Here is a 25,764-nt window from a genome sequence, read left to right on the forward strand (position 1 = left end):
GCGATCTGACTCGGGACAGCCCTGGGGACAGCCCGGATGACTTCAAGGCAAGCAGAGGTTGGTTTGAAAACTTTAAAAAGAGAAGCGGGATCCGCTACGTGGTCCGAAAGAAGGACACCCTTCGTGCCGATAAGGAAGGAGCCAAGAAATTTGTGGAGGGCTTTCAGGCGTTTGTCAGGAGCGAGGGCTTTCTACCCCAGCAAGTGTTCAACTGTGACGAGACTGGACTCTTTTGGAAGAAAATGCCCAAGAGGACGTACCTCACGCGAGAAGAAAAGAGCCTCCCAGGACACAAGCCCATGAAAGACAGGCTGACTTTGCTGCTCTGTGCTAATGCTAGCGGAGACTGTAAAGTCAAACCTCTGCTGGTGTACCACTCGGAAACCCCAAGAGCCTTTAAAAAGAACAATGTGCAGAAAAGCAAGCTGAGCGTCATGTGGAGGTCCAATCCCAAAGCGCTGGTCACTCAACAGTTTTTTACTGAGTGGTTCCAGGAGGTGTTTGCTCCCAGTGTGGCGGAATACCTGGCAGAGAAAAATCTTCCACTCAAGGCCCTTCTGGTCCTGGACGCCTCACTGGCTCAGCCGACAGGGTTGGGAGAAGACTGGAGCAGTGACCACGACTTCATCGCGGTCAGGTTTTTGCCGCCTAACACCTCACCGCTTCTGCAGCCCATGGACCAGCAACTCATCTCCAACTTCAAGAAGCTCTACACCAAGGCACTTTTCCAACGATGCTTTGAGGTGACCATGGAGACCAACCTTACCTTGAGAGAGTTTTGGAAGGACCACTTCAACATCCTCCACTGCTTGACTGTCCTGGAAAAAGCCTGGCAGCAAGTCACCAAGAGGACAGTGCAGTCGTCCTGGAGGAAGCTGTGGCCGGCCTCCACGATGCCCAGGTTCTTTGAAGCCTTTGAGCCTGATCCTGCTCTGGAAACTGACGTGGTGGATGAGATTGTCTCCCTGGGCAAGTTCATGGGCCTAGAAGTAGACAGCGACGACGTGGAGGAGCTGGTTGAAGAGCACACCCTGGTGCTCTCCAACGACCACCTGCAGGAGATTCAGCAGCGAGACGTTCCCGAGGACGCCTCCTCCTCCGGGGAAGACGCGGGCTGGAATGACAACATTCCCACAGCGGAAATCAAGGAGCTGCTGGGCTACTGGGCCAAGACGCAGAGTCTGGTGGCCAAGTGGCACCCTAGCGTCACCGTGGTGAAAAAGAACATCAACCTGTTTGACGGAAACGTGGTGGAGCACTTCCGAGCCATCCTGAAAGGTCGCAAGAGGCAAGCGGCTTTGGACAATATCTTCTCCAAGGAAGAAGCCAATTGTGAGAGCAGCAGCAACAGTGGTGAGCTTCAAGCGTCGATCAGTGGAGTTAAGAGAGGAAAGAAGGACTGTACGCTGGAAGGCAACTTGGGTCAAGTCTTCACAGAAGAGGACACGCCTTCTGCCGAGTGACATTTGTTCTCTCCACTCCATCATAATCATCATTATCATGTCTGTCACTTACATGACTGTTAAGAATATAATTTCAAATGTGCATTTTTTTAAAAGTGGGAGTAATTGAAAGGTCAGAGAACATCTGGTCTGACCACTGAGATCGACCAGGAGTCAGTGGTCTTGGTTCCCGTGTAGACAGTGCAGGACACTTTGTTCTTACGCATATCAACAGCGGGGATGGGGACCCGGATCCAACTTTGAGAACTGGCAAGAATCCCTGTTCAGGACCATACCAGACTTGGAACACCAGGTAATTGTTTTGAATTATCATATCTGTGGTTTTCAAAAATTATTCAAGTATTTCATTCAATGATTATTTACATCCCACTAGAGGTAGACTGATTGACTCACTTAATGTGTTTGCAGACTTGAAGAAGCTAATCGGACCTGGTGAGAAGTCCTAACATCTGGCAATCCTTCACACTCGTGTATGTTCACATGGTCTTTAAAATATGAGCTGCGTTTGAAATTGTTCCATTCATCCTTTTCTGCCGTATCACATGTTTTGTGTTTTGCAGGAGCTAACCTGGGACCTGTACCACCTTCATCACTGCAATGAGCAACATCTTCAACAGCAACACAACTCATTTTTACACAGAACATATACAGCTGTCGGCCACTTTGTGGTGCTGTCACATCGGAATTTAAATGATATGAAGATAGCACAATAAACCTCGAACTTATATATAGTTGTAATATTCGGAGTAGTCCTCCCTATAGTGATGTTGAGTACTTTAGCGTTTAAGACTATATATCACCAAGGTTGTTTTTAAGAGTGTCTTCACATGAAAAGTGTTTTTACACTCGTATGACAGTTAAGAATGTTACTCAAAACAGTGCCAAATATAGACAACGGTAACTTTTTGATAACTGCTACAAAATCTAAAGGAAATTGGGAAAGGCCTTTACTGTATTTCTCATGAAAAATTAAAAAAAATAATTCTCCAAACTGTAATCTACAGGAACGCTCTTGATTTTTTTTTTTTTTGCTTGTATAGTAAATAAAAGTTCAGACTGTTGGAACCAGGTATATATTGATAAGGGGCTTGTCAAATTGCGTGTTTTATGTTAAAACAACAGGACAGTACTTACAATTCCTACAGTACTTGAAGGCGGCGCGAGAGGGCGTCCCTCCGCTGTGCACGTAAACGCATCGTGGAACGAACCACTCGCGTCTTTTCCGAGCCTATCTTAAATTTCATTGGCATCGGAATTGCCTTATTGTTGTTCATCCGTGGCTCCACAGGCCAGGCCGACACCGAGGTTCGGCGGCCGGCGACAGTCTGCAGGAAGCCGGACGCCACCACTCGGCTGCTTCGACGTCCTTCCCCTCAACCACAACAATAATGGCAGATTGTTTAAAGTAAGCAGATCGCACCTTGCATGTCTTTTGCAGTCCGACTAGACCTTTTAATTGTTAATTTTACTCTGGTCAGATTTACTTTTGCGCTTATATTGATATATGAAGCTTGAGTGTCGCCTATCACGACATGCATGTATGCACGTAAACGCAACACATGCTTTCCTCCGAAATACAGTATACACATGCATCCGACATTTCTTAAAACCACAAAAACAACTGTAATATTGTATCTTGATGTCTTGGTTAATTAAAAATCTTTCACCATAGGACGTAATGGACTCGTCAAAAGTATTGGGACACCTCTGATCTTATCAGGCAGGTAAAGACAATTGCTTTCAACTTTGGGTGGAAAATTATGGGAACTTACTTTTGTAAAGTCATTGTCCATTTTTTAGAGCAATGATGGTTTTTAAGAAGCTAAAAAAGCAGTCAAGATGAAGAGAGGTTACACCGGAAATAGGTACGAGGACAATGAAGTTGCAATTTTTGAACTCTTGTATTTTCAGGACTTTACATCATCACTTTTGTATTGTTTGTATCAGGTACCAGAATCCTCACAATGTCTCCATAAATAATCCAAGCACCAGCTGCTCTGGTCTTGCCAAGGTTGTCAGGCTTCCTCCCAGGCTCTTGTTGAAGGACATGTGGCCTCACAGCAAAGGAACCGCCCAGTTTCAGGACCGAAACTTCCACTCCTGGACTCCAGGTGGAGAACCACCACAGGAACAATTATGCCCAGACGAAGTAGGGCATTCCAGTCAGCAGGACACGTGGACAGTCACGGCAGGCAGGGACAACAACCGAGGCCAGTATCAGACTAGCAAGCTGCCTTCCTCAGAACCAAACCGGACTTGGAACCCCAGCAGAAATGTATTCTGCAGGCCTGGTAATTATTGTCAAATATTTAAATTCATTTCCTCTATAATATTGATTAGTCTATAAAATTCTTCAGATTCAGGAGCAACAATTGTTGGTGGTGTCCAAAACGACGCAGATGTCTTCACGCTTCAGCCTGGTGAGAACGAACAGAAGAGGCCACCAGTGATCTCCAGGAAGAAGGAGCCTCCAATTTATCCTCCAGGTGGGGCTAACTGAGAGCTCATTCACTGGCATGGATGTTTAAAATCGTCAACTGGATTCCACAATTTGTCTGCCATGTTTAATTTTTCACACAGGCAGCCCGGAGGAGCAATGGCAGCTCCAGATTGTCGCCAGAGGCCGAGCCAACTGTCCCAAATGTAAAAGTGTGAGCAGGAAGACGGTGGAAGGGCTCAAGAAGCACATGGACAACTGCAGGCTGGTCTGCACCGCTCAAGTCTAATATTTCAATTTTTTTTTTTTTTGATAATAAAATGTCTGACGATAGATGTCGTTGACTGATGTGACTTGCAGCAAGCGTTTACGTGCCAACACTGCGGGAAGCAGCTCAGGTCTTCCACGGGGATGAAGTATCACATCATGGCCGACCACGGCAGCCCGGTAAGTACTGAGGGTGGCCAAAAACTTCTGCATCAGAAGGCAGTTGTAAATGTTGCCTCGCCTTTTCACCAGCCGTCAGTGGAAGACATCCAGGACCTGGACGTGCGTGTCCTCAAAGACAAACTAAGGACAATTTTAAAGCAGTTGGGGAAAGTCAAGTGCCCCAAAGAGGTAAAGTCAATTGTATTATAACACTTTTGTTAACAACTGTGATGATTCTTTGTTTTATATTGGTTTTATTTTATGTATATACACAGGCAGGCAAATCAGTGATATGTATTCCTTTTACATAGTCTCCCCCTAGTGGCCAGTCTAAGGTAGTGCATAACTAAAATGCCTTGCAAGCAGGCTATGTTCAAGGAACATGCAGTTGGATGTTAAAATATCTGCAAATACGCCGACAATATTCTGACCAAATATTGTGCCTTTACATGTTTTCCAGGGTTGCACAGCGACGTTCAGTAGCATCATGGGTTACATGTACCACATTAAGAAGTGCGGCAAGGAGCAGGCAGAACTGGACAAGATGCTGCTCACTTGCTCACATTGCGGGAAAGCATACAAGTCCAAAGCAGGCCTGGAGTACCACCTGAAGTCCGAGCACACCCCCGTGAGTCCCGAGCATCAAGATGAGGCGATGGAGGGCCAGGCTGAGGCGGAGAAGACAGCCAGCGGCAGAGTCCAGCGGGCTTCAGCGCAGCTGGCCAACTTCCACATGGCGCAGATGTCCAACAAGGACCCGTCAAAAGACTGTCCCAAAAGGCCCTTTCAGTCCGACCTGGTGCCCGACGACAAAAAGGCAAGAGTCGATCAAATCTGTCTGCTATTCACGGCAGGTCTTTCTTAAATGGGTTGTCTCGCTTTTAGTTGAAGTACTTGCGACCTGGCCTGCCTGCCTTCAGCCAGGAGCTGCTGACGAAGTGGAAGAACGAACTGAAGCTACACAAGAAGCTCCTCTGTCCCAACCAGGTCGTGTGCGCCTTTATTCTGAAAAAAATATGTCCTCTTCAATGCAGCATCCCGGTTTGTATTGTCTTTCAGGGTTGTGGATGCACATACACTAGCATATCCGGACTCAAGGCTCACTTGGGGCTATGTACAAGGGTGCGTCACCTTCTCTAGGTATTAGATTCTTCCCAGCATGATGAACAAACGAGGATAACGCGTACCATTCCCGTGCAGGGCGACTTTGAGGTGGGAACGTACCAATGTCTGCTTTGCGACAAGGAGTTTCACTCGGAGAGCGGTGTGAAATATCACATCAACGCCACGCATTCGCAGGTAACAGCTCGTCTGTAGCGTTTTCCATTGTGTGTTAGCATTGTGCTAGCAGAAAAGAAACGCCATCATATGCTTGTGTGCTTCAGGAATGGTTCGTGACCAACAAAAAAGCTTCCATGAAGTTGAAAAGGCAGCCCAGAGAGACGGTCTACCATACAGAGCAGAAGAACGTGGACCACCACCACCATTATCATCATCCTTTTTCACAGATGCAGCGCCCTTTCACGCTTCTGTGCACACCTGTGGAGCGTTCAGCCCGGCCCGTGTGGCTGGTTGATGATGTGAGGGCAGAGCAGGCCCCCATTGAGTCGGAGGAGGCCGACAAGATGATGGAGGGAGAGCCCAAGGACGGCTTCCAGCCGACACGAAGCAGCATGTTGATGGAGTGAGAGACAATCGGACGGAATGGAGTTCTACTTGGAGGCCTTCAAAAGACAAAATATGGCTTGATAAATCCAGAAGAGTGCAGGTGAGCTGAGAAGGAAGGTGAGAGATTGTTATATGTACAAATGTTTTAATGTATGTAACTCTTTGTATTCACCTACTTGTTGTAAAATACTTTAATTCAAACTTATGTGCCTCTCAGAATTTATTTCAGTGGTATATATAAAATAGTCATTTAACTTTAGATGAGAGACACTTAGTCTAGAGTTTATTGTGCTATTGCGTGTTTTATACTTGCCATGTGATGGCAGCTGTGTTCAAACATGTCATTAAATACCTTAAACCAAATTCAGAATCAGCACAAAAATTGAATCTAGAAAAGTTTATTTGCATCTCTAAATCAATAAAAAATGTAAAAAAAAAACCACACAAATTGATCTGTCTTGACCAGTGAGTGTCTGAAGTGTACGCATGCGTGTGAAAGGGCTGCAGTCCTCCACTCCGTTGATAGGGGGCGACGTGAGCAGCCCCCTCTCTCACTACAATAAACATGGCGGACTTGAGGCAGCTGAGCGCGAGTTTTAATCAAAACAAGTGCTGACAGTACGCATTTCCTATGAAAAACTCATTTGTTTCAGTGTCCGACCCAATGCGGTGGTTGCCAAAATATTTCAAGACTTAATTGCTACGCTCTATTTTCCGGGAGGGGGACTCGAACCCACATGTCCAGCTTCGATCATCGTGGACCAGAACGCGGATAGTCTGCCTTCGCCACCTAAAAGGGGCGGTCGATGAGTCTAGCAGGTGACCTTTTAACTACATCTTGGTTTGTCTGGTGTGAATATTAACTTGAATTGTTTATCAAATGTTCTGCATTATAAAATATATTGACGACGGCCCGGCAAGCTACCACCAAGTTAGCATTAGCCTAATGATGCTAACTCAAGTCGCGTGACGGGACATGCCTGACAGGAAGTGTAAATTATTATATACCAAATTACAGTTTAATTTCAAAACTATATTTGTTAGGTTCATTGAAATTTGTCAATTGTGGGATCTGTAAAGTTTGCATCAATATCTGTCGTGTAATAAATGATTTTGTATGTGTGAAATTATGTGTTACTGACTTGTTTTCATTGCAGCTGGACAGCCAACGTGACAAGACACACATGACGGAACGTCTGAGAAGATAATGTTTAAGGAAAGGGTTCCAGATGTTGACGACCCTGAGCAAGGTTTGTATATTCAACTACAATTTGCTATTTTTATTTTTCCTCTCAAAAGAATGAGATTGCTAAAAATGAACTGCTGAGTGTGCAGTTACTCCAGACCCAAAGTCAAAATCCATAATGTATGTCCCCTTAAAACATGGAATTGAATGTACAAAATAGAATGACAAAGTTTATCTTACAGGTCAAGAGTTGCCGTCTAAGCCCTCCTTCGATTTAGCACCCTCCTCCAGAGGTCGGCAACGTAAAAAGAACGTAAGATTACGTGACTATGACACCTGCGAAACAAATGAGGACCCAAAGGATGAGGACGCGCTGGCGAGGAAGCCCCCGGCAAAGGCGGCGGCAACACCTCCCAAGAACACGCCTGCCAAGCGAGGAGGACGTCCGAGAAAGCATACGCTGGTGGGTGCAGAAGTCTCCTCATCACCTCACGTGGCCAACGGGGACGTCTCGGCCCATACGAACAATTCCCCCTCGCCTGTCACTGAGGGGTCTTTGGAGAATGGGATGCCGAAGCCAAAGAAGAAGTACGTGAAAAAGCAGAAAGTGAATGTAGAGCCTGTCACACCAAGTGAGACCATTAAAGAAGAAGAACCTGAGGTGTTGGCACCAGGAGGCCGCCCAAGGAGGAGTGCTGCTAAAATGTGAGTTGGGGTAAATAAAAAAGCCTTGTCAGTTTTAACGACCTTTCTGACTAAAATGACTTATATTAAGATGAATTAAAATCAGACTTTTACGGAAAGACCTTCTACATTCTCTGTGCTTGTCACTTCAAAAACATTTTAGGGCAAATAAGTTCCTCCACGCAATGGTGAAAGAGGAAACTAATTCTTCCCTTGACGCTCCAAACGCCGCCATCCCCAAGCCAGCATTGGAAACCACGAAGGAAAATAGTCCTCAAGAGAAAAAAGGTACAACGAGATAATACTGCGAGCCACGTACATTTTCATAAGCAAATGTAATTTGATCCGCAACCAAGGCCGCAGAGGCAGAAAGAGAAAATATTCGGATGGTGATGCTACAGAAGATGAGGACTTTGTTCCCGAGCTTGCGGGATCTGAGGCATCGGAGGAGGAAGACAAGGAAGAGCTGGAGGTGGATGAAGACGACTTGAGCGACTCGGAATATCACAAAGAAAAATACAGTTGCACTGTTAGTGCCTTGGTTCTACCTCCACCTTAAGACGGGAACCGACCATATTCGGGACTAATTATAAAAAACAAATTTCTTCTCCAGACTGCTCGTGTACTCCAAGTTCCCGCCCTCTTGTTTGGCGCCATTTTGGAAACGGTCAAAACTCACAAGAAATTGTAAGTCTTGCGTGGATGTTTTTTCTGACCAGTTTTGTGCCTAAAAATATAAATACATCTTATTTTGTTTCACAGTCGTGACATGCAACTCTGTAGCTGGGTGTTTCCGGAGTGGCTGCCCTCCTCCAGCGTCTGGCACCGCGTGCCCTCCAGGTACTTCCCTTCACCGTACGACAGCAGCCATCTTGTTGCCCTCGCAGTCTGTAAACGTGACGTTAGCGTGTGTTTTCCGCAGTCAACTGGAGTCCTATCTACCTCAGGAATGTCTCTCGGCTGCTTTCAAAGTGTCCAGGGACGGTTGCGGAAACGAGACACCGCTGCAGAGACTCAATAGGTACAAACATACTCGCAGGCCTCGATTTACGGGTGATCAGATCAGAACGACTGCTTACTATGACTACACTTCGGTGCAGGTTTGAATCGCTACCCGCCCACCCGCAGTGCTGGGACATGCATTTGTTCACCGGCGGGCCGGTGTGGGCCATGGAGTGGTGCCCAACGCCAGATTGTGCGGTAGCTTCGCAGTACCTGGCTGTTGCCTGCCACAAGGACATGGAGGAGCAGCACTATTTTCACAAAACTTATTCTGGACCGGCGTTGGTTCAACTGTGGGATGTGGGCACACTGGAGTACGACACCAGGTCTGCATTTCATCAAGCTACTATGACCTTACAAAAAACTTTTATGTTAACTTCCTGCTCTTCTGCAGGCCAGACTCCCAGCCTAGCCTAGCATACGGGCTGGCCTTGGACAAAGGTTTCATCTGGCACTTGAAGTGGTGTCCATCAGGCGGTTGGGAGTTACCAACCTCCCAGAAAAAGGTCAAAGGAGGTTTTTCTACATATCATTATGTTACACTGTGTTTTAACTCGTGATTTTTTTCAAGGCCCCTCTGCTACCGAGACTTGGTCTCCTGGCCGTTGCTACTTCCATGAGTGTGGTCACCATCTACAGCCTGCCCCATCCCGATGCCCTGCGCGCTAGCCAAAAGCACCCAGACTCAGGTAAAATCAGAAAAATGTCTGATTTCCACCCCACAAATACTGCAGTACACCTTTTTGTCCAGCAAAGAGCAGTGTTGCCACACTTAGAGTCCACAAATTCCTGCAGTCAGCACCTCAAAATGTTTTTTTTTAGCTCCTAGCATATATGAGGATTAGATATGTTCATCATCAATCACGCACAAGCATCGCTGTCAAGTCAAACTACTTGCAACTGTCCACATCTTCAATTAACTGACCCGCTTCGGGGGGGCGTGTGTTTTGGGGGCGTCACACACTATTTAAGGTCTTATCTATTTAACGGTGTGCCGGCCTACTCGCTTTTAGTGTGATGACCACGCCTGGGGTGGCGTCTGCTCAGCATCATATACCCTCAGAAAATGTGCGGCGTAGATAAATGACTTGCACACACGTCTACCTATGCTGCGTCTGTGTGTCCGAGATAATCTGATGAGACCAGCAGAGCTTGCAAGCAGTCACATCATACCTCACAATACCTCCTTGTGTGATTCAAAACAGAAGCAGTGCTACACTTTGGATGAAAAATCTAAATCTGACATTTCTCAACTCACCCCTTCTCGCCCATCTCCCTCCTCACCCAGTACGCCTTGGCCTTTACTTTCCATTTTATTTCGTAGAAATGGGTCATTGAGCGACTCCATCATCTCGCCGCGTCCAAGCATAACTTGCGCGCATTAGCTAGACTCCATAAACACACACACAGAATATTACATGCTACTGAATTAATGCGTGTGTGCGTTATACCAAATATATGCTTTGGTGAACAGATGTTGCTTGAGGACATCTTGGGAAAAAAAAAAATTCCAGGGAAGCATCCCAGATTTTAGCAGTCGTACTGAAGGCAGAGAGTGGCAAAAGAGCAGAAGTGATGCTAACAGCGGCTCATTACAAATGCTCTTGTCCCATGAATGAATGAGGCGTGAAAGAGAGGAGGAAGAGGAGGTGGAAACAGCAAGGGGGGGGGGTGTAAAAGACAAAAGGTGCTCGGCGGCTCGGGAGTAATTGACTGTTCCTATTTCTCCCCCATCAGAGTGGGATCTATAATTGAAATGACAAAGAAGATGCATTACACGGCTGGTTGTTAGCGTGGCAAAGCTGTGAAATTTACACCGCTCCTCTCGCTTATCCCGTCAGTCAATTTGAACCAACGGACAAGTACAAAATATGGCTGAGTTTAGAAGGAAAAAAAAAAAATAGAATAGTATGTTTTTCTCCACATGTAGGCGGTGTGACTAAATGTGATTTTCATCTTGGCAGGCGACGCCAGCCAGTCACCGAGCATTTACAAGGTGAGTGAGTGCTCTCTTGTTTTGATGACGCCCTTCTCCCGTTGTTTACTTAATGGCCCGGTTCTTCCCTGCAGCCTCATCCTGTGGTTACCCTGAAGCTGGGCTCCTTGAAGGCTCCTCCCCCGGAGAGCAGTGGCCAGGTTCTGTCCATGGACTGGCTGCCCGTCAAACCGCACGACATCATCGCCATCGGCTTCTACAACGGTACCTTTTTTCACACTTGCATGGAATATATTTATTTCAATCTGAAATGTGTCTTCTCTTATTAAAGGCTTGGTAGGTCTGTGGGATCTGAACACCAAATCTCCATATTTACGTGTCCAAGAGTCACATGACCCTCCCAGCTTGCTGCCGTACAAATGCTTCCTCGCTCACGAGCACGCCGTGCGAGCGCTTACGTTCTGTCCCGCCAGCAGGTAAGATCCCTCACCCGCCATGACGGCGTCAAACCTTCAGAGTGTGAAAAAGCTCTGAAGATTCCACATTGTCTTTTGTGGCAGACATTTTGTGGCAACGGCCGGGGAGGACCGCCTCCTGAAGATGTGGGATCTGCGCAGGCTCTACGGGCCTGTCACGGTGCACAAACGTTCATTGATTAATGAGATCTGCTGGCCCGCCAATGCACCAGGACTTCTATGGGCCCAGGATTCCGTCTTTGCAGCGTAACACACTCATATTCCTTTGAATATTCATTTCTGGGATGTTTGACTCGTGTTTCTTTGGATATGTTTTTTTTTTGTCCTCCAGCAACAGTGGAAATGGAGTCCATTACTTAGACCACCAAATGCAGTCTTACTTTGCCGTACCCAGGCTGACCACCATTTGGGTCTGTCACCGTATTCTTATTTCATTTGGGCCACGTCTCGATGCGGTCTCGTGACTTCCTCTCTCGTCGCAGTCTACCTCCTACTCTGATTGGTTCCACGGTTTTCTGACGTCAGACATGATCGGCGATGTCATCTTGTGCATGTTGCCGCCCTTGATAGACGGCGCTCCTCAGTACATCAAAAAAACAGTGGAGAGGAGATTCGTAAGTTGACCCCTGACAGTGAAAATCAGTGATGTTGGGAAAAAGGTTTTCAAACTTTTTTTCATGTCTTACATGTACTTGGAATATATTTAAACGTATGAAGGCACTTCTGTCTCCTCAGCCTGTCTACATGACTTCTATGGAGCTGCACGGCGCCACTGAAGAGGCGAAGGAGGAGGAACAGGAAGTGTGCGAAGAGAAGAGGAAGGTGGATGATGAAGCAGAGGAAGGAACGAGTGGTGGCGAGAAGACTGAGACTGGAGCGCATCCCTATGAGTCATACAAAGACACACAGAGGAAATATTATCTTCACCACACTGACAACAACATGGTAGGCAGTGTTAAATCAATTTGCTGATGTTCAAAATTATTAACAAGAGTTGTCTGGTCTCTTGCAGAAGTTATTTACCAAATATGGACGCATGTGGAAGCAGATGAAAGTCACAGAGTTCACCAATAAGCTCGATTTGGATCTGATGCCTTTGGCTTCGCTGCACAAGGTAAACACACACACAAACACTCCGCAACAGCACATGAAAAGATCAAGTCCACAACGAGTGATGGACCAAGAGCCTCCTCGTCCTCCTGGTGCGCGCGTGCCTGTGTGTAATGATGTGTAAAATAAGAAAAATGTCGCCCAGGGTTGAAGGCGGCGGTGGCCGCTCAGGCTTTCAATGAGTTTAGTTTGAACAAAAGAGGAGGAGGAGGAGAGGCGGGGCAGCGATGATAGACAACCCGGCGGTGCAAAATGCTGCAGGGTTTTGTCTTAAAAAAAAAAGGATTAAACAGAAAAGGCCAGAGTAGGACTTTTTTACAATAAAATGCACTGACGGGGACCAAAAAAAGATGCAAACAAACATCTCAATGCATCATTTTGTCACAAAAATTAGTGTTGAGGTGCGGTTAAAAAAATATCACATCAAAAGTTGTATAAAATTATAATAGTAACAATAATAGTATTGATAATAACTACAAGTGACCCAGAATTTTGTCGGATATTTACGGGTTGAAATTTGCTCTCGCCACCTTCATCGCTTCAAAACTCGTCCCTGCCCGTCCACGTCCCCCTTCACTTCTCCCAGGTGCGTCTCAGTCCAAACCTGAGCTGCCACATGTGGATGGCATCGGGGGGCCAAGCTGGCCTGGTCCGCCTCCACTGCATCAGGGGAATGAACAACAAAGGCGTGCAAAACCTCATCCACCGGGCCTGCAGTGGCCCCCTGGAGGTCTCCCCAGATGACCCCCAAGACGTGCCTCAGGATGTCCCCTCAGACACCTCCCAAGACATTCCCCAGGTGGGCCTCTAGGACATCCCCCACCGGATGTCTCCTAAGATGTCCCCCAGGTTCCCATAAGACGACGACAAATTGTTTTTGCCTTTTAACCGTTACAGCAAGTCTAAATATCAGAAAAAGAAAGTTTTGTTGACGGCTTGAGTTAGGGAATTACTTGAACGCACCTTTATTTGGCCAAATGTTGTATATTTTTTAACAGAAAATAGCTTCATTATCACAAATATGTTATGTACAGAATGTATACGCATTTCTAGTCAAATGCTGTTGGAAATTATAGCGTTTCTTATGGAAAACAAAATGTAAATATGTTGCCCTTTTCTATTCTATTAATTGTTTTGATGAATAAATAAAGTCAATTTTCAACATTGGCTCATGTATTTTTTTGTTTACAGCTCGTTAATATTCATTTGCGTCTTGGCTCAATGTTGATATTTTTTCCCCCCAGAGTTTAAAAGATTTCATTCCGTCGTCTTGTGCAATATTTTATTCCGTGAAGTTATACAAAAGACAACACGCAAACATCACACAAGGACAGAGGGTTGAAAGTGTATTTACACATGTAGACAAAATTTACACAGACAACACAGCACGGAGCATTCACAAAAATTGGAAACGTTACATTCACTAAGTGTGTGTGTCTTATTTCAGGAATTTTCCCCGCCCGTGTGTGATTGGCACTTGAGCACAACATACAGACTCACAGCTGACGAGCATGCAAGCATAGAATTGATCAATTCCAACAACCAAACAGCTCATTGTTTTGATTAAAAAGAAATAAATTAATGCGGTGGTCGGACCTCCTGGAATAGCGGGATGTACCATTGCGTGGTAAAAGAGGGAATGTGTGAGCTTTATTGATTTGATTCTATCTTTTTTAAATGAAGATGATTTTTCCATTGTTTTAATCGATCACACAAACAAACACACAACATGCAGTCAACACAAGACGACAAACTTCAATTGCACTTGCGGACAAACATTTCACGTTTCATGACACAAAAATGGACGTTTCATTAGGTTCACCAGTCCAACATGAATAATCTCATTTTGATTGTATTATAACTAATATTTTGTCATTTTATAAACAAAGTTGGAAGCTATTTTACTGGTGTACCTAATGAAGTGTCTCAATTGGTTGACCCCAAAATGGAGCTTTAATTGCTTTTGGTGTTGTTTTTTAAACATACTTAAATGGAATGCAGCCCTTTTCTAGGAAAAAAAAAAATGCAAATCAACCGTGTCATGACGATTAGCGATCGTATTTTACGATAAATGGCAGTGGCTTTGTCTTCCTTAAGACAAGTTAGGCAGTGAGTTTGAGCAGTTGTGATCAGGTCTTACTGATCCATAGCGATTACGATACTTTCCAAGTATCACAAAGATTTATGGTCAGGAATATTAATCGGCACTGATGACTGCATTGGAATAGTCTTGTATTAAAAGATAATTGGACCCACGTAATCAATGACATCAGCACCATAATAATAGGTGTCAGCATTTTTTTTTTTTTTTTAAACGGTCGTGCAAACAACAGTACGTTGCGTTTAACATCTAGGGACTCTTTTGGTTTCGACGTTGGTGGACATTCTGCAGTTTGAGAGCTTGGTGTCATGAATTGGCGGAGATTTTTTTTTCCAGGGGTCAGTCTAAAGGGTCCTCACAGAGTTGGCAGTTTAGCATGTCGCTGTGGTAGCGTTCCACCTGAACGGTGACGCTGTGGAAGCCGAACTTGGTACGGAGAAGCTCCGAGGCCTCCTGCAGGACCGACTGTGAGTCGGCGTCTTCGTCTGGATCGCCGCGGCACAACAGACATAGTATGTTAACGCTCGTCTCTCATTTTGCACTTTGACGCCGATTGTTACTATTTACCGACAGCCAGGTGTACGGAGGCCAGCGTCTGTCCCAGCGTGAGCGCCCAGAGGTGCAGCGAGTGGACCGAGCGGACCGACTCCACCGACAGGAGAACTTCCTTCACTGATTTAAACTCGATGCCTTTGGGAGAACCTGCAAAAAAAGGTAAATTTGCTCTTTGGCTTTGTGGGCTCTTCTTACATCGACTTAAGCAAAAGTGTGTAAGAGACAAGCTGTCCACCTTCCATGAGTACCCTGAAGACATCTTTGAGGATGGTGACAGTCGTGCACAGAACAAAAATGGAGAAGAGGAAAGTGCAGATGGGATCCACCACTTTGTACTCAGGCTGCCAGTGACACAAAAAAAATTCTTGTCAGCTAGTTATTATTTAGTTTGAATAAAGACTGAAGGTGCCACGATTAATTTAGTGATCCATTCATGGCCGACCGATTACAGAAAAAAAAACAAAAATGGTCTGACCCGAAAGTAGATGATGATGGCGGCCACCATGACGCCGACGCTTTGCAGAAGGTCTCCGACCACGTGGATGAACGCCGCCCGGACACTGGTGCTGCCGTGGGCGCCGCCCAAGAGGGAATGGCTGTGAGGGGCCTGGGGGCTTTGGGCCTCGTCGATGTGCTGGTAGCCTCGGCCGTGGGCGTGGAAGGTGGTGGAATGATGTAGGATGTACGCCATGCTGACGAAGGTTACCAAAACACGAAAGATCTCACCGGCTGGACGAGTGCATGCCGAAGCAACAGGTGGCGCTATAACTGTTTAGAGTGGTGACTAATTTATCCTATACATTAGTTGTATGCAATTAATTTTCCAAAGTGACTCTGAAACTCACAAGATGTTCACTATGACTGCAAAGGCGGATGTGAGCAGCATCACGTGACCCTCGATCTCATAGTCGTTGCGTACAATCCTCTCGATGGCCAAGTAGACCAGCACGGCCGTCACCATCCAGATGGAAATGACGGATAAAAATGCACCCAGGATCTCTAGGCATGACGGAGACAGAGAAAAAAACATTTTTGTTTGTCCTCATCAGGGTTAATGTGAGCTGGAGTCTGGTGATCTCACCTGAGCGGTGCCATCCGAAGGTCATGTTCTTGGTGGCGGGTCTGGAGGAAATCCACAAGGAGAAGATGCTAACCAGCATGCTGCCCAGGTCAGTCAGGAGGTGGGCCGCGTCAGTCATGATGGCCAAGCTGTGAGCAAGGTAGCCTCCTGAAAACACACATTTCTTTGGATCTCGCGATGAAGAAGTCATAGGGACACAATTTATGAATTTAATTTACCAATGATTTCTCCAATCATAAAGACGAGGCATACTGCAGATGCGATGTATAGTTTCTTTTTCGCCAACATGCTGTCTTCTCCGCCGGGGGCCACTGCAACCGGGCGGTGGTGGCAGTGGCCACCAGCGAGCCGCTTTGGATCCACGTTGCCCGCCACGCCGCCATTCTTGAGCGGGAAGTCAGGGAAGCGCTCGCTTGAGTCTGGGAAGGAACTGCACAATGGTTTATTTAGTAGGTTGTACTTTAATTACATTCACCATTACTAACACATTCATATTATATTTTATTCATTTCAGTGTAACTTTATATTAATTTTGGACTGTCTGAACAAAATAATTTTCTGCAAGTTGTCTTCTTTGAATTGCCAATCAAGCTAGCACAAAGTGTTAAGTATACAACAAACACACACACATTGCTGTGTGTGTATTAGGGGGTGGGAAGTTGATGGGCTCGAGGGTCCATGATGATGGATGATATGTTTAATGAGGCGGAATAAATCTCATTTAGACTCACTTGAGAGAACCACATACACACACACATTTAATGTCACACAGGAGTGCCAGAATTTTACACACACGTACACACAATTGGTGTTTTCCTCTATTTATGTCCAATTCTGCTAAAAGCAAAATTCCTGCGATATTCTTAATGTCACTGCGTATTCCATAAAGTGTTCCTAATAAAGCGGTGCCTTGACATTTCATTCTTAAGAGGCGTCAAACTGTTTAATACCACCCCAAGCTGAAATTTATTATCAAGCCAAAATAAAACAGAGAATAACATATAAAAAAACAAAAACAATGTTGCTTAATGCTAGCTTTTAGCATCAAGAGATACAGTTTAGAACACAAACGGTAGTGCAACACATGAAAATAGATATTGTAACAATATTTAAGTGCATATTTCTTTATTTATCAAAACATATTTTATTACAGCATCGTTGAGTCATTTGCAATTATACTGCCTCCTTGTGGCCAAGAAGGGCACACCAGAAGGAGCAGAATCATTAGCTTCGTGTTCATCAAATAAAGATGCACAAACTATTCAGTTGTGCCATTAGTCTATTTTTATATTTCTCTATATCATAGAGTTCTAATTTTCCTCAGCATAAACAACTTTTTAGGCGGATAGGAATGAAATAATGGAATTTCATACCTCCCCTCACTCTCTCTCTCTCTCTCTCACTCTCTCTCTCTCTCTCACACACACACACACTCAGGAAATTGAATTCAGAATATTTTGTAATATATTGTAATAACTTGGTGCCAATTTTCCTCAAGCAACCAAATGTATTCATTATAATATAACATGCAAAAGGTGAAATTATTTGTCTTTATATTTTGCTGCAGGGGATTCATTATTGGAGCCGCAACGTTGCAGGTTTCTGGAAGTGCGCTAGTTATGTAATTCCCTTTTTAAACGACTCATAATAATCATCCAGATGTAAAAAGTGCAAAGGAGATTTAATTCGAAAATAAAAAGGAAGAACACAGCATTTCTGCACAGGAGAGCAAAAAGTGCAGCAGTCAGTCAAGGCAGTACGCGCGCGCACGCCGTGCGCGTTGCAAATGGTGCATGAAATGTGGTGCCAGATGCACCTCGCGTGCGTGTACGCGCGCGCATGCACGTCTCACAGTCGAGTCATTTTTGAAATAAAATAAGTGCGAATCAAGCGATGCAATATAGCTGTTTTATTTTATTTTTTTAAAATGTTTTACAAATGTACCGTCAGCACGTTATGATTAATAAACGTGATTTTTCCCTTTTAATGTACAATTACTGCAGGCCACAAACGTGCGATGGTGAAGGCCCATTTTATCTGTTAAAAGGAAAAAAAAACGTGTATTTTCTCGCGTTATAAATGATTAGGCCTATTTTTGTTGTGCATTTTTCTAAATCATACTCAAAAATATTCGATAGAATGACTACTGAAATTCTCACGATTAATCATTACAGCAAATCACTATTTTACAATCTAATGAATACAATTAATAACAGTTTGATTTTATTTAGTGCTCTATTTCAATCAGAAGTGAGAATTAATATTTTCATTAAAACTAAATGATTTCATGTGGCCACACGGGAAATTATAAAATTTTAGTCTTATAATTTCCCTCTATTTATGCTTTTTTTTTTGGCTTACAGACTTTCTCAGTCAGGTGTGCCCAACGATGTACCATTTGTCACGCAGCGTGCGAGCCACACGTGCAAATGAACGCGCAACCGGGCGTAAAAAAGCGCGTGCGCGCGTGCGTATGTTCTGTCTCCCACCTGTGCACGCGCTCGCAATACGTCTTGTGGTTTTTGTCGTGGATGAGCTGAGACTTCTCCGAACTTGATGCCTTTACATCCATGAGGCTGCGGGGTTGGTCTGGCGAAAGGGAGATGGTCCGGGACGGTAGATCCAGTCGGTCTAGTCGGTCGCGCTCAACAATAAAGTCAGTGGCGCTGCAGGCAGGGGCAAGTCCTCGTGGAGCTACTGGAAGCGTTCAGCAGAAAAAGCTTCATTGCTGAGTTTTGGTTGGAGGAGGGGGCGCACGCGGAAAGTGAGAGTGTTTTTTTTTTTTTTTTTTTAAGTTTATTCTTTTAATAAATTGGGCTGCAGTTGACCCAGAAGCCCATAAGAAAGCACAGTGCTCACTGCGGGCATCTGGACGCAACTAAGTCAAGCCTCAGTGCTGCGCAGCATGTCCAATAGCGCGCGAGGAGACATTCTATTGGCAATACAGGCCACATTTTATATATTTATATATGATATATATATATATATATTACATTTATTTACTCATATTATATTTATGTATCCACAAATAACCCAACGCGATTTAGATGTCAATATTACCTCTATAAAACAAATAACTAATATTTCTTCAATCCACAACTGACATATTAGGGTAAATAGAGTCAGCAATAAAATCCATAGTGGTTGCTGCGTACACGTGACGTTTATTATGGTTGCAATAAATGTAAACGGTTTTTTTTTATTGCTTTGTGCACTGTGTACACCTCGTTGGCAGTTTTAATTAAAAGTCAACTGCGGTTATTATGCGAGTTAAAGCACGATTGATGGTAAAAGTAGATTTGCATATACATCGGCTAGCAGTAGTAAATATTGAAGATTCAATGTACAGTTTTTTTTAAATTCACTTTGTATTTTGTTTTTTTAGTGTAAAATGTAAAATGTGTCTTTAATGTATGTTACAATTCGTTTTAATAGCTATGTAAAGCACGCTGTGTGCTGAATACGTTAAATTTGCTTGTGGATAATTCCATAATTGTGTAAAAAAAACACGACACTAAATTGGTGCAATTGAACGTAGCATAAATTACATCGGAGGCGTTTGCGGATGGTCTGTTCAGGGCCACTGGGATAAATTGTACACTTTATATCTTCAGCACAACCACCTGTTGAAACACATTTTTATGTTAAGTATACGTAGAAGTCATACATCTCGTGTTAATAAATAAAAATACAAATATACACACGTATTTTCCGTATGTAATTAAAAGTCCACGAGAAGAGTTCGCTCAATCTTCTCCGAGGTAATAATAATCCCCACTACACTTGAAGTACACTACGTCTTTACGCACTAATACGTCATGACGTCATCTGTGTTTGTGTTCCGCGCCGTTCCGTGCAGAAATGAACGAGAACTCCACGTTGGACGATCCAGAACCGGACAAGCTGTTTCCTTCCTCCGATGGCATGAAAGCCTCTGACAGAAGCATGTCCAGCTCCGACAGGTATTGTGGGAAACCTGACTAGTGCTAGTACCGGGTTGTGACGCCGAAATGGAGCGTAAACGGCTGGCCAGGCGTGGGGAGTTAGCAGGCTAACGTGGCTGGCTAGCCCTTGTATCTTCTGCCTCGTGATGACAGCCTTACTCATGCGACTTACGGCCCCACCTGTCAACTGCCTCCTGGGCAACGTTGCGTATTCCTGGGGAGGGTCGGCTCATCCTACCACCCTCGCCCTCAAACGCACCGACAGCAGAATTACTGTGGAGATTTTTTTATTTTGGAAGGACAGAGATCCTCGAGTAAATGGAGTTCCTGTCTTGTCTCCACAGGAACAGCAGCAGCAGGTCCCACAAAGTTTTCAATTATGATCATCAAAAGTATTTTTTGATGCATTTTTAAATTGACCTGAAGCCTTTGTGGAACCTAAAGTTGCACAATTGATAAAAAATGCCTGCAAAGGAGCAGTGTGGGGTTTCTCTGAGCACATTTGGCAGATCTGATGGTAGAAAGTGCTCATCTCTTCTGGACACATGTGCATTTTCAATTGAAAAGTAAAGTTTTTGTCTTTGCATTGTGTCTAAACATCAGTGGGAGTGGTGAAGATTCCCTGGACGGCTGCGTCCCTCGCTGCTGTCCCCTGACACCGTCGTTGTCGCCCCAAAAACGCACCACCAACCAGTCGCAAACGGAGCCCCCGTTGCTGAGGACCAGCAAGAGGACCATCTACACGGCCGGCAGGCCCCCCTGGTATAACCTCACCGGCACCACGTTCAAGGAGGCCTTCGTTATTGGTGAGGAAATTGAAGATGGTTAGATACAAATATGTGAAAGGGTTTGAATGTATAAAAGAATGTTCTCCAGTGCCATCTTGTGGTTCCCCCCTCAAGCTGTGTGCATACGTTAAAGCACATTACACACCTTTACGGTTGATTTTTCAGCTGCTGGGGTTGTTTTAATGTGTTCATCAGCGAGTAAAACCAACCGCAGTGGTTCCTCCCTCAGGTCTATGTGGAGGAAGTGCGTCTGGGAAAACAACAGTAGCCAACAAAATCATTGAGGCGCTCGACGTTCCTTGGGTTGTTTTGCTTTCCATGGACTCCTTCTACAAGGTACTCAATGTGTGTAGGAGTCACAAAAGTCTACACACCCCTATTCCAATTATGTAGTGACGAAGAATTCAATGAAGTCAGCACACAAGTAGACCCCAAAGAAATCGTTTGTGTTGTTCGACAAGGTGCTGAACAAAGAAGAGCAGGAGCTAGCGGCAAAGAACGAGTACAATTTCGACCACCCCGACGCCTTCGACTTTGAGCTGCTGGTCAGCGTCCTGCGAAAGCTTAAGAAAGGAAAAAGCATCAAAATCCCCGTGTACGACTTCACGTCTCACTGCAGACGCAAAGAATGGGTGAGTGTCCCACCGACGGCGATTTTCCCATCGAGGAGCTAACCGAGTGCTGATTATCAGAACGTTCGCGCAACGCCCCTCTGTCACTCGCACTCGGGAATCAATCCGGCTGCGACGACTGTTCTCTATTTCTTGCCGATGTAATTTCATGGCTGAAAGGCACAAAGCCTCATGGGAAATGGCCTGTCCACACACACACAAATCCTTTTACGGGCGTTTTGCAGCGGCTGCTGGTAATTAAAAGCTTGAAACAACCCCCATCTCTCCCATCAAGGATGCCACTCGTCGTTTTTTTTTTTTTTTTCCTCCCCTCCTTCTTCATTTAGGCTCCATGAGGAACTTCAGTGGTTCAGGTTGTCGCACTTGAACGTGTTGAGTACGCACTAAATCTGCTGTGAGGAGAGGGCACACACACAAAATGAAGCGGTCGATAAACACTCTTGGGTTTCTTTACAATTCGCATAAAGCGCCGGCTGCTCCGTCGCCGGCTCGGCCGCGCGTCGTCGGTCAGCTTTATCGACTCCCGCGCGACACTGATGGAGAAGCTGGCTCTTGGCAGCCATATGCCTTCGCCACCATTTTCTCTTCGGAGCTACAGTGTGTTCTTTGTGCACTTGATTTCGTATTATTCATGCCATTAATTTTTGTCTTAAAGGAAGCTTGAACATAATTTGAAAGACAATTTATCTGCTTGAATTAAACTCACTAAAAACTAATTTGCAGTCTTAAGTGTCCAATATGAAGCTTCACAATTTTTATTTCTTTTTCAGAAAACTGTGTACGGGGCCAATGTGGTCATCTTTGAGGGCATCCTGGCTTTCGCCAACAAGGAACTGCTCAAGGTTGTTCTTTTTTTTCTTTTTTTTGGGGGGTTGTCGCAAAAAATACTGTGTCCAGCCACACCGCGTTGGGGGTGTGTGTGTGTGCTTTGCCGGCCTTATCGCCACGGTCCAGCGCACAGTCTCCCATGGGATGCTCCTCCATGGCAGTTAATAACGACCCGTGTCTGGGCGGTGACGAATGGCGTTCAGTGGACAGGGGTGCTTACTAGTCACAATGATGGTAGTGCAATGATATGCTAATGAGTCGCACTGCCGGGAGATAACGTACATTGGACCACTTCATTAGGTACACTTGCATGCTCCCATGAGATTTGATGGACCTGGACTAGTCACCACAAGCAGAAATGTGATATGAATATATGTCAAATCTTTTGTTTTGTGGCCCAGCTGCTGGACATGAAGGTCTTCGTGGACACCGACTCGGACATCCGGCTCACGCGCCGGTTGAAGCGGGACGTGTCGCAGCGCGGCCGCGACATCGGCGGCATCATCAAGCAGTACAACAAGTTCGTCAAGCCGGCCTTCGAACAGTACATCGAGCCCACCGTGCAGCTCGCCGACATCGTGGTGCCCCGAGGTCGGCTCACCGCCGCTTGAGCTTTTCGAGACGTGTTGAAAATGAACACTGAGACGAGACGCTGTTTGTTTGCGTCCACAGGTGGCGACAACTTTGTGGCGCTGGATTTGATCATGCAACATGTACACAGTCAGCTGGAGAAGGTAATGTAAACATTTTTCATGTGTAAATAATTCATTAAGAATTCATGAGCTATTATTACTATATCACAGGGCACGTGATGATGTAAATGCTCGGTGGCCTGATTAAATAGCGAGACACAACACACCCCGACCCCCTCACGGATGAATCGTCCGCACACACACACCTCAGGCGGCTTGTTCACAACTTATTGCTGGTGACTTAACCTTCCTGCTTTTTTTTGTGTGTCCTTTTATGTGCACGTCGCCCCCACCCTGCCTGACCCTGCGACCACCCCAGCGTGAAATCACCGTGAGGTACAAATCTTTTTACGACTACTTTCCACTCAAGTTAAAAGCTTTCAAATGAAACTCATTGAACTCCCTTTCAGATTTCAAACAGACTTTTAAACCCAAATTGGCTCCATCACAGCTGCTTTTTGACTTTCTCCTTCTTCTTCTCCTGTCCTCTGCATCACTTTCCTGTCACATCATCCTTCTTTGAGTGAAGGTGCGCTGGCAGATGTCAAACTGCCTTTAAATAATATATAAGACATTTTTGTCACTTTCAGAGTTTCCTGGTATCTATGGCATGCTTTTGGCTAAAAAAAAAATTAAAATAAAACGGACTGTCTGAAAGAATTGCATTTAAAGAGCCACAGCGACACCTACTGGTGAAAAAAAGAATAAAGCAGTATAGTAATACTACCAGATTTAAATCCCCATTTAAAAAGATGGGAAAAAAGTATCAAATACATTTTAAATAACTTATAAAAAACAGTTGACTGAATACAAATAATAACATGACCAGGCAGTTTTTTTTTTATTTTAGAAAAAAAGGATGCTAATGTCAGTCCAATGCTAATGACAAACTAAACGCGTGTTTTTCAGGTCTGCTCTGGCGTCGGCCCACCAGGGTCAGCCTCTGCCTGACACTTTGAGCGTCCTGAAGAGCTCGCCGCAGGTGCGCGGCATGCACACCATCATCAGGTAGCTAGCACAAAGAGTTAAACGATCATCTCTGTTTTTCTTTTTTACTACCACCTCCTGTGATCTCTTCATTAGAAACAGAGAGACCAACCGTGACGAGTTTGTTTTCTACTCCAAAAGATTAATGCGACTCCTGATCGAGCACGCCCTCTCTTTCCTGCCCCTCAAGGTCTGTTTTTGTTTTCCAAAGTGACTGCATTGGGCCGTTTAGCAGAAGTGATAACTACTACTTGTTTTTTTTTTTTTTTCTCCAGCCCACATCTGTGGAGACGCCTCAGGGAAGCGTCTACCACGGCAGGAGACTTAGCGGTAAAAGAGTAAGTCTTCATATTTGCCACCACCACCATCCATGAGATTTGCTATGTAATCATATCAGACTTATTGAGTTGTGTTGTTGTTTAGATAACAGGCGTGTCCATCCTAAGAGCGGGCGAAACCATGGAGCAAGCACTCATGGCTGTTTGCAAAGACATCCGACTGGGCAAAATCCTCATTCAGACCAACCACGACACAGGCGAACCTGAGGTAAACCACCGTGATGTTCTCCGTCGGGACATTATTAATTAATGATTAAAATTAAATTCAGCTCCACTACCTACGGCTGCCTAAAGACATCAGTGAGGACTTTGTCATCCTGATGGACAGCACCGTGTCCACTGGCGCCGCTGCTCTAATGGCCATCAGAGTTTTGCTGGTGAGTCTGTTGTCATTCAAACTCCGGGCCAGCAGGGGGAAGCACCTGCTACTCTGACAAGAAACCTTAAGGGAGGATTTGGTCAGGATGGGAGGGGAAAAAAGTTAAATATTTTGCGTATGTATGGCGAAAGGACCATGACGTGGCGGAGGACAAGATCTTCTTGCTTTCACTACTCATGGCAGAGATGGGCGTCCACTCGGTGGCTTACGCCTTCCCCAAAGTGCGCATCATCACCACCGCTGTGGACAAAGAGGTCAACGAAAAGTTCCACATTATTCCTGGCATCGGTGAGAGATAAAATATATATATATTAAGATGTTTACATGACATAATGTTCCTCTTTAAAAGTGTCACGGTTCTTTTTCAAAGGTAATTTTGGCGATCGCTACTTTGGCACTGACGCACCTTCAGACTGGTGCGAAAGTGACGACGGGATGGACTTGTGACGGACCCGAAAACAAATCACAGAGCTTCCCAGGTTTTCACTACTTGAAGAGCTTCCTCAAAGAATTATGAATTATTTGTACTTGAATTACAAAACAATTTGTTTGTACTTTTAACATTCCGTATGCATTTTATGGTGCCTTTCATTATAGTTGTATATTTGTAACCTTTACTACATTCTTTGAGCCAAGCTAAGTAGTTACAAAAGGATGGTCATGCATGTTATTTCTGCTGTTGCAATTTTTATTATTTCATCCCCATCGACATTATTGAGCCAAAATAGCTAAAAGACTTCTCAAATGTTCTATTCTCCACTATTTGGAATTCCAACATGTTGCGACCACACTTGCTGCCACTTTGAATATTTTAATTTATTGAAAAATCAACTGACTGTGACTTTTTACAGCCACGTTACTCAACCAGTGTTACATTTTATATGATGGCTATTTTCTTTTCTTTTTTGGTGAGAACACAAAGATATGAGAGGCTGTATTCCATATGCTCTGCTCCACTGGACCAGAGCGCACTTTAAGGGAATTCTGAATATTAAGTAAAATAAAATCTTTGTTTTTCACATTTTTATTTGTCTTTTAAACTTCATAT

General features: G+C 44.8%; 3 protein-coding genes across 5 annotated transcripts; 2 read left to right on the forward strand and 1 right to left on the reverse strand.

Annotated features, from left to right (window-relative positions):
* Positions 1-6,667: 6,667 nt before the first annotated feature.
* On the forward strand, positions 6,668-14,976 carry gtf3c2 (general transcription factor IIIC, polypeptide 2, beta). Of its 2 annotated transcripts, none has more exons than XM_088361666.1 (20): positions 6,668-6,816; positions 7,155-7,247; positions 7,426-7,888; positions 8,031-8,155; positions 8,224-8,396; positions 8,481-8,554; positions 8,630-8,707; positions 8,790-8,888; positions 8,968-9,195; positions 9,264-9,375; positions 9,441-9,558; positions 10,834-10,865; positions 10,940-11,069; positions 11,137-11,281; positions 11,366-11,527; positions 11,613-11,691; positions 11,764-11,895; positions 12,017-12,226; positions 12,294-12,395; positions 14,829-14,976. In XM_088361666.1, the coding sequence occupies exons 2-20, from the start codon at positions 7,205-7,207 to the stop codon at positions 14,838-14,840; spliced, it is 2,517 nt and encodes an 838-aa protein (XP_088217792.1). In that variant the 5' UTR covers positions 6,668-6,816; positions 7,155-7,204; the 3' UTR covers positions 14,841-14,976. The 2 variants fall into 2 exon arrangements, with proteins under 2 accessions (XP_088217792.1, XP_088217791.1); XM_088361665.1 differs by lacking the exon at positions 14,829-14,976 and adding an exon at positions 12,978-13,558.
* On the reverse strand, positions 13,568-18,988 carry slc30a2 (solute carrier family 30 member 2). The gene is made up of 8 exons (XM_088361674.1): positions 18,618-18,988; positions 16,347-16,558; positions 16,129-16,275; positions 15,893-16,046; positions 15,523-15,739; positions 15,283-15,388; positions 15,060-15,194; positions 13,568-14,977 (listed from the first exon to the last, which is right to left on the reverse strand). Exons 1-8 carry the CDS (start codon positions 18,698-18,700, stop codon positions 14,832-14,834), a joined length of 1,200 nt encoding a protein of 399 aa, XP_088217800.1. The 5' UTR covers positions 18,701-18,988; the 3' UTR covers positions 13,568-14,831.
* On the forward strand, positions 16,097-25,756 carry LOC148381525 (uridine-cytidine kinase-like 1). Of its 2 annotated transcripts, XM_088361671.1 has the most exons (16): positions 16,097-16,216; positions 19,988-20,090; positions 20,676-20,878; positions 21,090-21,196; positions 21,322-21,492; positions 22,263-22,334; positions 22,722-22,911; positions 22,993-23,054; positions 23,332-23,348; positions 23,922-24,020; positions 24,096-24,189; positions 24,275-24,337; positions 24,423-24,545; positions 24,607-24,714; positions 24,848-25,004; positions 25,087-25,755. In XM_088361671.1, the coding sequence occupies exons 2-16, from the start codon at positions 19,990-19,992 to the stop codon at positions 25,161-25,163; spliced, it is 1,644 nt and encodes a 547-aa protein (XP_088217797.1). In that variant the 5' UTR covers positions 16,097-16,216; positions 19,988-19,989; the 3' UTR covers positions 25,164-25,755. The 2 variants fall into 2 exon arrangements, with proteins under 2 accessions (XP_088217797.1, XP_088217798.1); XM_088361672.1 differs by lacking the exon at positions 16,097-16,216 and having other exon boundaries at positions 25,087-25,756.
* Positions 25,757-25,764: the final 8 nt, after the last annotated feature.

This window comes from Syngnathus floridae, chromosome 19, assembly GCF_059516105.1.
Source record: "Syngnathus floridae isolate MCC-2025c chromosome 19, RoL_Sflo_1.0, whole genome shotgun sequence".
Classification (NCBI taxonomy): domain Eukaryota; kingdom Metazoa; phylum Chordata; class Actinopteri; order Syngnathiformes; family Syngnathidae; genus Syngnathus; species Syngnathus floridae.

Excerpts from the sequence above, each read along its gene's own strand:
- LOC148381525 (XM_088361671.1), top strand. The coding sequence starts at position 19,990 with ATGAACGAGAACTCCACGTTGGACGATCCAGAACCGGACAAGCTGTTT. Across the intron at positions 22,335-22,721 it reads CCAACAAGGAACTGCTCAAG|CTGCTGGACATGAAGGTCTT; the intron begins GTTGTTCTTTTT and ends TTTGTGGCCCAG. Across the intron at positions 24,715-24,847 it reads TGGCCATCAGAGTTTTGCTG|GACCATGACGTGGCGGAGGA; the intron begins GTGAGTCTGTTG and ends GTATGGCGAAAG.
- slc30a2 (XM_088361674.1), bottom strand. The coding sequence starts at position 18,700 with ATGGATGTAAAGGCATCAAGTTCGGAGAAGTCTCAGCTCATCCACGAC. Across the intron at positions 16,559-18,617 it reads TATTGCGAGCGCGTGCACAG|TTCCTTCCCAGACTCAAGCG; the intron begins GTGGGAGACAGA and ends ACCATTGTGCAG. Across the intron at positions 16,276-16,346 it reads TATGATTGGAGAAATCATTG|GAGGCTACCTTGCTCACAGC; the intron begins GTAAATTAAATT and ends GTGTGTTTTCAG.
- gtf3c2 (XM_088361665.1), top strand. The coding sequence starts at position 7,205 with ATGTTTAAGGAAAGGGTTCCAGATGTTGACGACCCTGAGCAAG. Across the intron at positions 8,156-8,223 it reads TAGTCCTCAAGAGAAAAAAG|GCCGCAGAGGCAGAAAGAGA; the intron begins GTACAACGAGAT and ends TCCGCAACCAAG. Across the intron at positions 8,889-8,967 it reads CCGCTGCAGAGACTCAATAG|GTTTGAATCGCTACCCGCCC; the intron begins GTACAAACATAC and ends ACTTCGGTGCAG.